General features: G+C 48.2%; 1 protein-coding gene across 1 annotated transcript in view; it reads right to left on the minus strand.

The window, feature by feature from the left end:
* Positions 1 to 13,326, minus strand: part of LOC135225003 (programmed cell death protein 2-like) — a 160,530-nt gene that overhangs the window by 83,000 nt on the left and 64,204 nt on the right. The window contains exon 4 of the mRNA XM_064264295.1: positions 11,181 to 11,342. Coding sequence (XP_064120365.1) covers positions 11,181 to 11,342 — 162 coding nt within the window. The remainder of the gene's footprint in view (positions 1 to 11,180; positions 11,343 to 13,326) is intronic.

The raw sequence follows: 13,326 nt of genomic DNA on the forward strand, positions 1-13,326 counted from the left end.
GCCAAATGCATCATGAAAGAAGATGGGATGCTTTGTTTGGGCACTCAATACAGGGCCCGGTCCTGAGCTGAGCCCTGGATGGAGCGTTTCCAAGTGTACGAAAACCGAGGAAACATACAATAACAGACAAAATTTCTGAGAAAAAAGTCTACGAAACTGTAACGTATGAAAAGAGAGGGATATGAAAACGAGGTTTGACTGTATAATAACAATCCCCCCAAGAAAAATACATTAAACGCATACCCCCAAAAATTTTGACCTCATTCTGGACTCATTTTTGTGAGCATAAAATGGTCCAGGTTCTTTGTACACTACTATAATTAAAACTGATTAATAAAGTATTGCCATTAAAACTCAATCTTCTTATTTATAAGATGGCTGTCAAAGGAAATATAACTCAGTCAAAAGAAAAGGAGTAGTTAATACAAACCACTTCAACCCAAAAAACAAAGCAACACAACTTTGTAAATCAAGAATACTGATAACATACTTCGATAACCATCGAAGACAAAGTATTTTCATCCAAATACACATAAGAGAGAGGGCCAACTAACAAAAATACCATCAGAGAATCCTACAGAATACACACCAGACCACAAGACATTCCCTTCCTCATCCACACAAATCTGTTCAGTGTAGTCCAGATAAATTCGATATAGTATTTGTTTTTCATAACTAGGATTATTGTCATCTTGAATTCAAATAACTGTACTTTATTTTAGTATGTTTATGACTATGTATTTGCTATATAGTAATCATTTAGTCAGAAGATGTGTTGAACTTAGCTGATGATATAAATTTATTTATGTATTTAATAATTACAAAATACAAAGACTTATAACTTGCTGTTCCCATAAAAAAGTATGATGAACTTCCTTTCCAACTACACAAACAGTAAGTCAACTTGATTCACAAGAGATCAGAATTAAACCCTCTCCCAGACTTTTTTCAGATATCATCTCAGTGTTACCTTGCATTAAAATATTTGTTTTTTCTTATTCTTTTATAAATCCACAATATCAAGGGTTGGCATTTCAGTAATGTCACCTGGCATCATCAGAATCTCAAAGTGATGAAACAAATAAAAAATCAAATCAAGAAAATACATTATAATATAGCCAACTTGGACTTATTTTGACTCATTTTTGTGAGCACAAATTGGACCAGGTTCTTTGTACACTACTATACTTAAAACTGATTAATAAAGTATGGCCCTTAAAACTCAATCTTCTTGTTTAGAAGATGGCTGTTAAAGGAAATATAACTCAATCAAAAGAAAAGTACAGTGGAACCTCAGTTTTCATAATCCGTTCCAGAACCTTTGACGAAATCTGAAATGTACAAAAACTGAAACAATAATTCCCATAAGGAATAATATGAATACAATTAATGCGTTCCAGGCCCCCAAAAATGACAATTTGTCCAAAATTGCATTTTTCCTAACTATACAAACCTGAGGTCCTTTTACAATAGGAAGGTACTAGCGGCAGCTGGATAGGTCGTAAGCTTTCGAACAAGGGTTCAGTAGTTAACTGCTTGTCCGACAGGCGCGCCTGCGCGCGACTGGGAGGTAAACAAATCACTTTTGCTTTTGGCCCAAGCAAAAACTGCAGAGTGAGGGGTGGCATGAGGTGGGGCTATGTGTAAAAGGACCTCAGGTTTGTATAGTTAGGAAAAATGCAATTTTGGACAAATTGTCATTTGTTCCGACACGGCATACAAACCTTCGGTCCTTTTACAATAGGAAGACTCACTTCTTGGTGGGAGGAATCTGAGTCTTTTGTGAACAGACTGGTGTTCGCCCAACCTTGGAAGCCTCCCTGGTCGTAAGAGCGAGGGAGGGATCCAAGCCTCTGTCCGATTGATCGGGGTGTGCACCGCAGGACATCGAAATGGTCAGACCTCTGGACCGAGTTACCTAAAGAGAGAGGCATGCGTATCTCTTCGTACCAGCAATGTAAGAACTTGTTCCTGTACAGGAGCAAATATAAAGTCATGGGTTTGACTCTTGTAGGCATCCACTTCCCCCCTTGTAGAAGGAAGTGGTGGATATTCTGCTCCTATCCTAGTGAAAAGGGATAGGATGGGGCTCTGTCATATAGCTCACCTGCATCTCGTCCTCATCCAGCGTAGTGACGACCGTGGCCCTCTGCCCACAGGTAGAGGAGGAGGAAAAGATGGGAAGAGAGAGACCAGTCACTCACTCACTCACACATCCATCCACACAGTCACACCAGGACTCGATGCTGTTTCAGCCTGCGAGGGTCTGGGTTAGCTACACAACTTGTTGAGCAGCCACCACGGGTCCCAAGGAAAAAGGTATATTCCAAGGACCTGTGGGCAATATCCCGAAGGTAGAAGGAACGTAAAGGTAGTCTGGTTAGACCAGACCCCTGCCTTCAGGACCTGCGCCACGGAGAAGTTCTTACGAAAACGCCAACGAGGGGCCAATACTTCTGACTTCGTGAGGCTCTCGGACGGGACTACGGATGTCGTCCACTACCTGATCAGCCTCATACGCCCTCCTCGATGACGATCAACGCAAGCCAGAATGAAAGTGTTGACTTGAGGGGCTGGGATACTTCTTTCTTGGTGACCCCAGGAAAGGAGAGGAGGGTGCTAACGAAGGAAAGAAGAAAGGAGGGGTGGGCGTCCGGACACTCAGAGGGGGGGCCAGAATGAAAGAGTGTTCTTGGATACTTCTTTCTTGGTGACCCCCGGTGCTAACGAAGAAGGCGTCGACACTCAGGCTGAGGTGTCGAGTTCTCTTCAGATAGCGCCGTAGCGCCCTCACAGGACAAAGCAGCATCTCATCCGCATCATTATCGGTGAAGTCCATTAGGGAGGGAATCGTGAATGACTCGAACCTGTCGTCAGGATCGACGGTTTCTGAGTCTTCGCAACGAAGTTCGGGACGAAATCGAGCGTCACAGATCCCCATCCCCTGGAGTGTCGTACATTCATAGGAAGACCATGAAGTTCCCCTACTCTCTTCGCCGATGCCAGGGCCAGCAAGAAGAGGGTCTTGAGGGTCAGATCCCTGTCTGACGACTCTCGGAGTGGCTCGAACGGCGTTCGAGTCAGACTCCTAAGGACGAGAGTCACATCCCACGCAGGGGGCCTGAGTTCCCTGGGTGGGCAAGACCTTTCGAAGCTCCTCATAAGCAAGGAGATCTCGAACGAGTTCGAAATGTCCAATCCCCTCAGTTTCAGGACGAGCGCCAATGGCGGCTCTGTATCCTTTGACTGTGGGGACTGAGAGGAGCTTCTCTCGGCGAAGAAAAACGAGGAAATCCGCTACCTGCTGAAGAGTGGCTCTGAGAGGAGATAGACGTCTACGACACCAACCACAGAAGACGGCCCACTTCCCCTGGTACACAGCTGCAGAGGACTGACGGACGTTTCCAAGCCATCTCTGTTGCTGCGCTACGAGAAAAGCCTCTCGTTCGCAAGAGATGGTGGATAACAGCCAGCCGTGAAGACGTAGAGACTGGACTGCTCGGTGGTACCGCTCGACGTGCTGGGCGAGAAGGTTGTGCCAAGGGGGAATCTCTCTCGGTTCTCCTGCGAGAAGAGCCAGCAGGTCCGGATACCAAATGGCCTGTGGCCATTTGGGAGCCACCAGGATCATCCTGAGATTCGGGGTGACCAGTGCTCGACTGATACAACCTGCGAATCAGGCTGAACGGGGGAAAGGCATAGGCGAAGAGGTTGTCCCACGGGTGTTGAAGAGCGTCCTCTGCAGCTGCCCATGGGTCCGGCACGGCCGAGAAGAACACCTGGAGCTTCCTGTTGTGCCGGGTGGCGAACAGATCCACGACTGGTCGCCCCCACAGGTCGAAGAGCCTTTCCGCCACGTCCTGGTGTAGAGACCATTCGGTCCCTATCACCTGATCCCGACGGCTGAGCGTGTCTGCTACTACATTCCCCTCTTCCCTGGAATGTAGCGTGCCGACAGCTCTATTGAGTGTGCCTCGGCCCACTCGTGCACCTGCCGAGTCAAACTGGTACAACGGGAGAGACACTAGTCCCCCCTGTTTTGTTGACGTAAGCCACCACCGTGGTGTTGTCGCACAATCAACACCAACTGAGTGTCCCATCAAGCGGTCCTGGAACTCTTGGAGAGCGAGGAACGCTGCCTTGAGTTCCAGTACATTGATGTGAAGGTGCTTGTCGTTCTCGTCCCACACTCCTGAAGTCAGCAACTCCTCCAGGTGTGCGCCCCATCCCTCGGTCGATGCGTCTGAGAACAGCTGCATGTCCGGGGGGGGAGTGCGCAGGGCACTCCTCTTAAGAGGTTCCTGTCGTCCAGCCACCAGGCTAGGTCCTGCCTCACCTCCTGTGTCAGTGACACTGGAAAGCTTGGGAATCCGTCGCCTGTGACCAACTCTCCTTTAGTCTCCACTGAAGAGACCGCACGTGAAGACGTCCCGTGAGGACTAAACTCTCGAGTGACGACGGTGCCGATCACGACTTGCCATCGCTGAGCTACCTGTTCCTGCCGAGACAGGAACTGGTTGGCTGCCTCCCTGAATCTGCTGATCCGCGAGGTCCGCGGGGAAGACTGCCCTGCTACCGTGTCGATCAGCATACCCAGGTACTTCATCCTCTGCTTGGGCTCGAGATCGGACTTTTCGAAGTTCACAACGATCCCCAGATCGCCGACAGAACTCGAGCAGTCGATCCCTGTCCTGTAGCAATGCGAGCGTCGGGAGCTCGCCAGACTAACCAATCGTCGAGATACCTCATCAGACGTATCCCGTGCGAATGGGCCCAAGCAGACACCAGAGTGAACACTCGCGTGAACACCTGTGGGGCGGTGAGAGACCGAAGCAAAGTGCCCTGAACTGTTACACCGTCCGTCGAGGATGAAGCGGAGGTACTTTCTGGAGGACTGATGAATGGGTATTTGGAAATACGCATCCTTTCAAGTCCACTGAAAGCATGAAATCGTTCTCCCTGATGGAGTCGAGCACTGAGCGTGCCGTCTCCATCGTGAACCGGGTCTGGCGAACAAACCGGTTCAGGGGAGAGATATCTATCACCGGGCGCCAGCCTCCCGTAGACTTTCCACCAGGAAGAGTCGACTGTAAAAGCCCGGTGACTGATCCGTGACGATTTCTACAGCTCTCTTGCTCAGCATGGTCTTGATCTCCTGTCTCAGTGCTACGTCCTTCGATGACCCTGGAACGTACGACTGCCTGTTAAGGACCGGGTTGGACGGTGAGGGGTGGCCGAGATTCGAAGGGTAATAGATATCCCTCCCGAAGGACATCTACAATCCAGGTCTCGGCGCCGTAGCGCTGCCAAGTTGCCCAAAATGGCTGGCCAGGCACCCCCCCCACTTCCGGCAGCGGTGAGGGGGAACGCCAGTCCCTAGCGTTTCCCCCCTTTTTCGTTTCTTCGACTTCCTTACCCAGAGCCTCCACGGGAGGAGGAGGGCTGGGAGGAGGGCTGGTTACGGCTACCCTTGCCAGAAGTCGAAAGAAGACAGAGTCATTCCCCGGGGCTTCGACGCAGAGCTACCGTCTTAGCCACCGAGGAAGCGCTAGCCGAGCTCTTAGACTTGGCCGCAGTCCCGGGAGGCTGCCCAGAAGCCTTCGAGACTGGCCTGGTGAACCTAGGCCCGGTTCACTGGTCCGTCAGTGGCGCCGTCTGTCCACCGCAGCGTCCTCACCTATCTCCTGGGAAGAGAGGACGTGGAACTCCGTAAGGGTCCGTTGCGAAGTCCCAACGCCGCTCACGCCCGGCCGCCCTGGAAACCCTGAGTAAGGACAGCGTCCCTCGTCGCGGAGAACCAGGTTGGCCCACAGGTTCACCGTCTGGTGGGCAAGGAAGGAGATGGCTCTTCCCCCAGACTGGCAAAGTCTCCTGAAGGCCGAGTCATCTTCGGGAGGAAATTCCCCCGGAGTTGGCTGCGACCTTAGATACTGTGAAGGACCACAGATCTAGCCAGGAGACGGCCTGGAAAGCTGCCATGGCGGTAGATTCCAGGCCTAGTGCTTCTTGCTGCGAGAACCACAGGTTCTCGGACAGGAGCTGCTGCAGAGACACACCCGGAGTCAGCCTGGCTAACTCCGGGTTTGTTCACCTGTTTGGGCGGCATTCGGGTCTTCAGATGGCACGTAAAAACGCCGCTGTCGCAGCAGAGGAGGTGGAAGCAACTTGCTCGACCTGCCAGACTTGAGCGAACCGTCTTGTCCGGAGACAAGCGATTCAACCTGGTCCAGCACTGAGTCCGCAAGCTCAGAACGCGGCAAACCCACCGTCGGTCTGGGTTCCCTCTTCGGGCCCCAGAACGACTCGAGCCGGGACGTGGGCTCGGATGGTGGGAGCGGCGATCCGTTCCCCGAGGTCGTTGTGCTGACGAATCAGCGCAATAACCTCGGCAAAGTTCCTCTGGATCTCAGGAGTGACTGCGTCCTGCGGAGTCGGACCGTCCAGTCCCTCAAACAGGAGCACCTCCCGAGACCCTCCTCCCTCAAGGAGAGGAGCAGCGACAGACCCCTCTCGGTCTCCTCCAACCACCTGTGCGTACGACCTGGCTGGTCCGAGAACCGAGCCTGGTACGTACGACGACGTGGTGGGATCCTGAGGGGCGCACCCCTCACGATCACTACCTCAATACCCTCGCCCTCCGGCGGTGTAAACCCGAGGAGGTTGAAGGTATGGGAGGGGAAGGAAGACCTGACGCTCCCTCCTCGCTCGCTGGGGGCAAGAACCAGCGGGCTTGGAAAGGCTGCAGGCGATCGCCAAACCCGCGGTGGCGAATCGGAGCTGCAGGACCCTAGTTGCGAGCCGTCTCGCTGTGGAAAACGGCTGGTACCTGACCGAGAACAGCGGCCCCGGTTCTCGTGTTGTCAGAGGAAGCTGGTGCTGGTCGCCGTAACCCGATCGCTCTCTGTGAGGAGTGACGTGTCAGGCGACCGGCGAGCTCCCACTGTCACGGTGAGATGCGTGCGTATCCTCAACGGTGACGTCAGTTATTCGCTGGTACCAAGCCGTGGCTGGGTGCCGGCGAACGGGGGGGTGACCTCGTTCCCAAGCCTCAGCCCTCCGTGGTCCGGTTCAATGGACCGTCACGTCCCTCCCGGGTTAGCCAGCTGCTCGCCGCGAGAGCGAGAGCTGGTCTGGTGAGATCGCGTGAGCGGCTGTCACCAGTCTTCCGCTCCGTGCCGTGAACCTGACGCTGAGCGGACTCAGAGGTCTGGTTCCTGGCTGTTACGGTCCGCTGGTTATGGCCGACAGTACACTCGGTACCTCTCCGCGACGAACGCGGACGGAGACTGGGACCCTGCTGCCTGGTGGCCGAACCAACCATGACAGCAGGTGAGGAAGTGCCGGTGTTAGCCGGCACTCCTCTGGTGCCCCGTAGTCTTCTTCCTTGCGGAAGAAGAGACGGGTCCTGCCCCCGAAGGAGCAGGGTGACCAGCGGAAGAACCCCCCGTCTCACCAGAGCGAGACGGGCCCTTAGAAGTTCCCGAAGGAGACTTCTTAGGGGGGGGGAGGCGACCTTCTTCTTCTTCGGCGGGGGAGCCTTAGAAGAAGAAGGGGAAGAGGCGGCAGACGACGACGAAGAAGACGATGAAGACGACGACGACACCTTCCTCCTCTTCTTCTTCTTCTTCGTCAACCTTCTCAGGACCGACGTCAGATCTGTCATCCAGGACGGAGCCGGGGCTGCTGTTGCCGAAGCAACAGGGCCCGGACGCACCTGTCCGAACAGATCAGCATCGGGAGCAGCGGCGCCAGGAACAGGAACAACATCAGCAGGTGCGAGCATCACAGGAACGGCAGAAGAGACAGCAGGAGCAGGTACAGGAACGGCAGCAGTGGTCAACGTCACGTCCGTGGACAGCAGCTGGGCAGGTACGGCAGGTACGGCAGACTGTGTAGGCGGTCCAGATGGGCGGACCAGCGGCACAGACATCCTAGGTACCGGTGGGAGGTCCAGGGGCGAGCTCTTCGGGCACACGAAGTCCGGTCGCGGCAGCACGGCAAACCCAGGTGGCGGCATCACACTCCCCCGAGTTACGGCGACTGGCCCTTGCACCGATGTAGTGGGTGTCACAGAGACCGCGTGCTGGGTGTACACCAGGTGAGGAGGTGAAGCGTAGCCGGGTGTTGTAAGGGTCGTGGTGGTGGTCGTGACCGTTGCATGGGTGACCGTCCCACGGAGCCAGCGAGATGGTAGAGCAGCCCCTGGACACTCGGCACGCCCTACCCTGCAGCCCCCCAACGATGCCCACACTGTCCGAGGTCATCCTTCGCGGCAACCGCACCTGAGGAGGCAAAAGTCGGGTGATTAGGGGGATCCTCTACCCGCTCGCGCGAAGACGAACGGATAGAGGACCCAGAGTACAACTCGACGTCAGGGTATCTAGCGCCCTCCTCCACACTCGACAAGTCAGGAGAGGAGAAGGACCTAGACACCCCCCCGAAGGGGAAGGCGCGAGACGTGGAAGTTGAGCGGGCGGCAGGAAAGAAGACGAAGTGTCCGTCGTCCCAAAGGAGTCTCGGGAGAGCTTTCCGACGACTCCTTTGCAGGCCTTCGCTTCTTCCTGCCCTCATACAAAGTCCACTGCGCCTCCGACCAATCATTACAACATCACAAGGCTCGGCTCGGTGCACTCGCGCCCCCGACACCAGAGCACACAAATATGAGGGTCTATCTCCGGGAAAGAGCGGAACTTCCCGCATTTACGCCCTTCGGTACCCGGGCATAGTCTCCGTGGGGTAGCGAGGCGAGGAGATTCCATCATTTATCAAATTCAGTTGAATTAATATGAAAAGAGAGAAATGATTGTACTTACAATGAACTCTTTCATACACAAACACAACCAAATACTCAAGAAAGCAAACGACGAGAAGCGGGCAGAGAGCGTAGAACACACACGTCCACTCGCTGTGAGGCCGAAAGCAAAAGTGATTTGTTTACCTCCCAGTCGCGCGCGCGCGCCTGTCGGACAAGCAGTTAACTACCGAACCCCTTGTTCGAAAGCTACGACCTATCCAGCTGCCGCTAGTACCTTCCTATTGTAAAAGGACCGAAGGTTTGTATGCCGTGTCGGAACAAATATTTTTTTTTATGCATTTTATAGGGAATACACAGTTTAACATACAGAAAACAATGAGAAATACAAATGACTGATGAAATTAATAAATGAGCATTTAACATTACCCTTAACTTTAGGGAGAGGAGAGGAGAGGGAGGAGGAGAGGTTATTGTTTGGAAGGGGAATCTCCCTCCAGAAGGAATTCAGGTATCAAGGATCTACCATCTCGGATTACTTCTCTTTGTTTTATACTGGGACTAGGACCAGCTTGAGAGTTACTGGACCCCTGTCGCACAACAAAACTGTCCAGAGACATTTGTTTCTGGCGTTTCTTTAAAATATGCCTAAAATTAAACATGGCATTGTCATTAAACATGTTGGAGACACAGATTGCAACTTCTTTGTTGGGATGACAATTCTCCACAAATTTTTTTTACATCATTCCACTTTGCAAACATGTCCTTGATCCCTGAAGTAGGCACATTATGTATGCATATTTTTCTGAATTTTTCAAACCAGCCTCTACTGGCCTTAAATTCACTAACAGCAGTGCTTGTTGTAGGCATTTTCTCCAACATTTTGCTATGAGTTCTTTCTCAAAATTTTTATAGTTTCTTGCCTTTTTTTTACAGAAGGGCTAGCACTTGGAACTTTTCTTTGGCACCATGATGGCTTATTTAGCAGTTGCACTCAAATAAAAATGCACATATAGCACAAAAACAACGAACATAAATAGCAGAATGGGTCACGAAAAAGATGGGATGCTTTGTTTGGGCGCTCAATGCAGAGCTTCTGTGTATGTTGTTTTTTGTGCCTTTTTGTGCTTTTTTTTAGTAAAGTGCAACTGCTAAATAAGCCATCATGGGACCTAAGAAAGTTCCAAGGTGGGCTAGCCCTCCTGTAAAAATGACAAGAAACACTATAGATTTAAGAACGAACTCATAGCAAAAAGTGTTGGAGGGTGTTACATGTCGATCACAATAAAGAAATGCCTACAAGTGCTGCTGTTAGTGAATTTAAGACCAGCAGAGGCTGGTTTTACAATTTTAGAAAGAGAAAGGGCATACATAATGTGCATACTTCAGTAATTAAGGACACTGTTTACAAAGTGGAGTGATGTGAAAGATATTGTGGAGAATTATCATCCCAACAAAGATGATGTAATCCATGTCTCAAACATCTTCCATGGCAATGCCGTGTTCCACTTTAGGCAAATTTTAAAGAGATGCCAGAAACAAATGTCTCTGGACAGTTTTGTTGTGCAACAGGGGTCCAGTGACTCAAAGTGGTCCTAGTGCCAGTAAAAACCGAAGAGGGGGAAGTAACCCCAGATAGTACCCGTAAAAAACGAAGAGGAAAGTAACCCCAGATAGGTCCTTGATACCTGAAATCCTTCTGGAGGGGGATTCCCTTTCCATACAATAACCTCTCCTCCTCCTCCTCCCCGTCTTCCATATGCTAACAAGAGTCTTCCATAAAGGGAAGAGTGATGTTAAACGTTCATTACTCGTTTCATTATTTATTTATATTTATTTCTCATTGTTTTCTGTATACATAACTGTGTTTATTCCCTATAAAATGTATTTTTTGTTAAAATTTTTGGGGGTCTGGAACACATTAATTGTATTTACATTATTCCTTATGGGAATTATTGTTTTGGTTTTTTAAAGTTTCGGACTTCGTGGGAGGTTCTGGAACGGATTATGTACGAAAACTGAGGTTCCACTGTATATTGTAATTCCTGTCTTTGGATATTACAGTATAAGTTTTTCTAAGTTAGGTACTTTTTCATTAGCTATTCAAGGGTTGACTAGGATTTTGGGATAGCCTAGCCCTTGGGTAGACTTTTCACTATTCCCATGAACTTTTTGGAGAAACCTGCACCCAACTTGGACCTACCAGTGCAATTAAGTAATAGTTATGGTACCTTGAATCATCTGACACAATGATCTAGGAAAAACTTCACTAAACCTATAGCTTTTTTGTCACAAATGAGTTTTGATGCATCTAAGAAACCCAAAAAGATAAAAAAAAAAATAACTTCACAAGCATTGAGTATATTAAAATTTTGAATTCTGTCAAAGTTAATAAGCCCTCAATATGATATCCTCAAAATTTACTCACCTGAAAAAGTGCAGGAATATCTGTAGTAGGTTGCTCTGGAGTATCCACAGCAATCATGTCCCCTTCAGGTCCCTCAATGACAGCAGATGCCTCTACTCCTTCAACACCACAACCAACAATTCCAACAGCACCACAAACAGCTTCATTGGCATTTGCATCATCCTGTAAATTAGAGAAGAATATAATATTTGCTTTAACATTTGCTTCACCACAAAACCAAACTAACTACTCTTTCATAACCCTTTCATGACATGCAAAAACCTATTTAAAAAATTATGTCTGCTCTTTTCGGTAGGTTAGTACAAGTGCTGATGGCTTCCCCAAGATTTTCATAACTTTTGCTTCTTTAGTAATTGCAAACTAGTTTACAGATCACATTCTTCCCCTAAACTTTTGAGACTTGTTAAGGATTGTAATTTTCATTTCATCAATCATTTTTCATTCACCCTTTCCCCACATTAGTTAGTGTTATCCTGTATGCACTGACTTCATAAGCAATGTCAATTTTCAGTAGTTTTCTGCAAGATTTGCCTTTTACTTGTATGTATTGTATTTAATCAGTGGTCTGGAAGTATTCAAGTGATTTTTATCACAATTTCTGCAAGCATGCTCTTCATCTGCATTTCTTTTGCCTTTCCTGCTTACTTTTCTTTTATTATTTTAGAGTGCTAGCTAATGACTTGAAATCTTGTTCTGGTTTTGTTTTCAGTACAAAACCAGCAGTTAGCTTTTCAGTATTAAGTAATTCAATCATTGCAGTCAGTGAATTTACCAGACACATTATCATTTATGGGGATGCTTGTTTAATCTATCAATAAAGAGATGGTCTTACCAACTTCGGCACAGTGCAAAGAGAATTACAATCTAAAGATGAATTCACAAAATGGAAAGTCATATAAGTTAATAAAAACTATAATAAGAATAGTAGCTACTTAGTAATGACTGCTATGCTGATGGCCAACATAAAATATGTACAAGATTAAAAGGACAAACTAATAGCCACAAAAGCAGCTTGTGTCAAAGTGATATATTTGTGAAGAGAGTGATGGAGAGAGACATACAGTCGACCCCTAACCTATTTGCAGTTTAGGATTCGCAGCTTCACCTATTCATGGATTTTTCTGTGAACCTTATTGCCAAATTATTTGCATACAACTTAGTAATCCAGATTTTTTCATTGAGAAATACTGACTAATTAATTACTGTATTTTTGTGTTATTTTTGTGAATAAATACATTTTTTATGATAAACAATTAAGTACTCATTTTTAAATATTAATATTAAACTAAACACAGCAAACTATCAATAAAATATGACAAATTTGTAACTAATTTGTATTTTTCATAATTTACAAACCCGAGGTCTTAACATTAGGATAAATACTCAGCGCCAGCTGGAAACCGGTAGTTTAAAATAATTGTGTACGCAAGGGACTATTGGCATCTGTGCTTGGTCACGAGACATGTGGGGCCACCCACATACCCCTCATTAACTTGTGACCCCGTCAGTTATTCTTCCAACCCAGGTTAGTTGATAGGGGGGTGGTTAGAGGTGGACCTTTGTATGTTAAGACCTCAGGTTTGTAAGTTATGAAAAATACAAATTAGTTACAAATTTGTCATTTGTTCATATACAAAACAAACCTTCGGTCTTAACATTAGGATAGGCTTACTCTTGGTGGGAGGTAAGTACTATTAACCAACTGGGAGTTTGCCACCTTTGATCAGTTTTCTGAATGCCAGAATTCTACGAAACAACTGACCAGTATTTCCGAATCTAAGATATATATGAATATCATAGAGTCAGACTTCTGGGTTTTTACACAATGTCATATAGTTCATTGCGTCCGAGGAAGATAAGAAGATCTGTTCCCCTAACAAACCAATTCATCCACTCACGTAGGTTTGTTATCATTCCTCTCCCCCTTGCTAAAGAGAGGAATGTCCTGTTACTGATAGGTATCTTACTGATACTAGCCCTAACAGTATGGCCACTTCACTCACCTGTACCTTGTCCATTCCAGCTTATGATGGTACTCTCTTCTTACTGCCCTAAGTAAAGAAGGAGACAGAAATGTGAAAAGGAAAGAGGCCAGTTAAACCTCATTTCACATTCAATCCATCATCTTAGACAAGATACCAACCGA

This window comes from Macrobrachium nipponense, chromosome 20 (assembly GCF_015104395.2).
Source record: "Macrobrachium nipponense isolate FS-2020 chromosome 20, ASM1510439v2, whole genome shotgun sequence".
NCBI lineage: Eukaryota > Metazoa > Arthropoda > Malacostraca > Decapoda > Palaemonidae > Macrobrachium > Macrobrachium nipponense.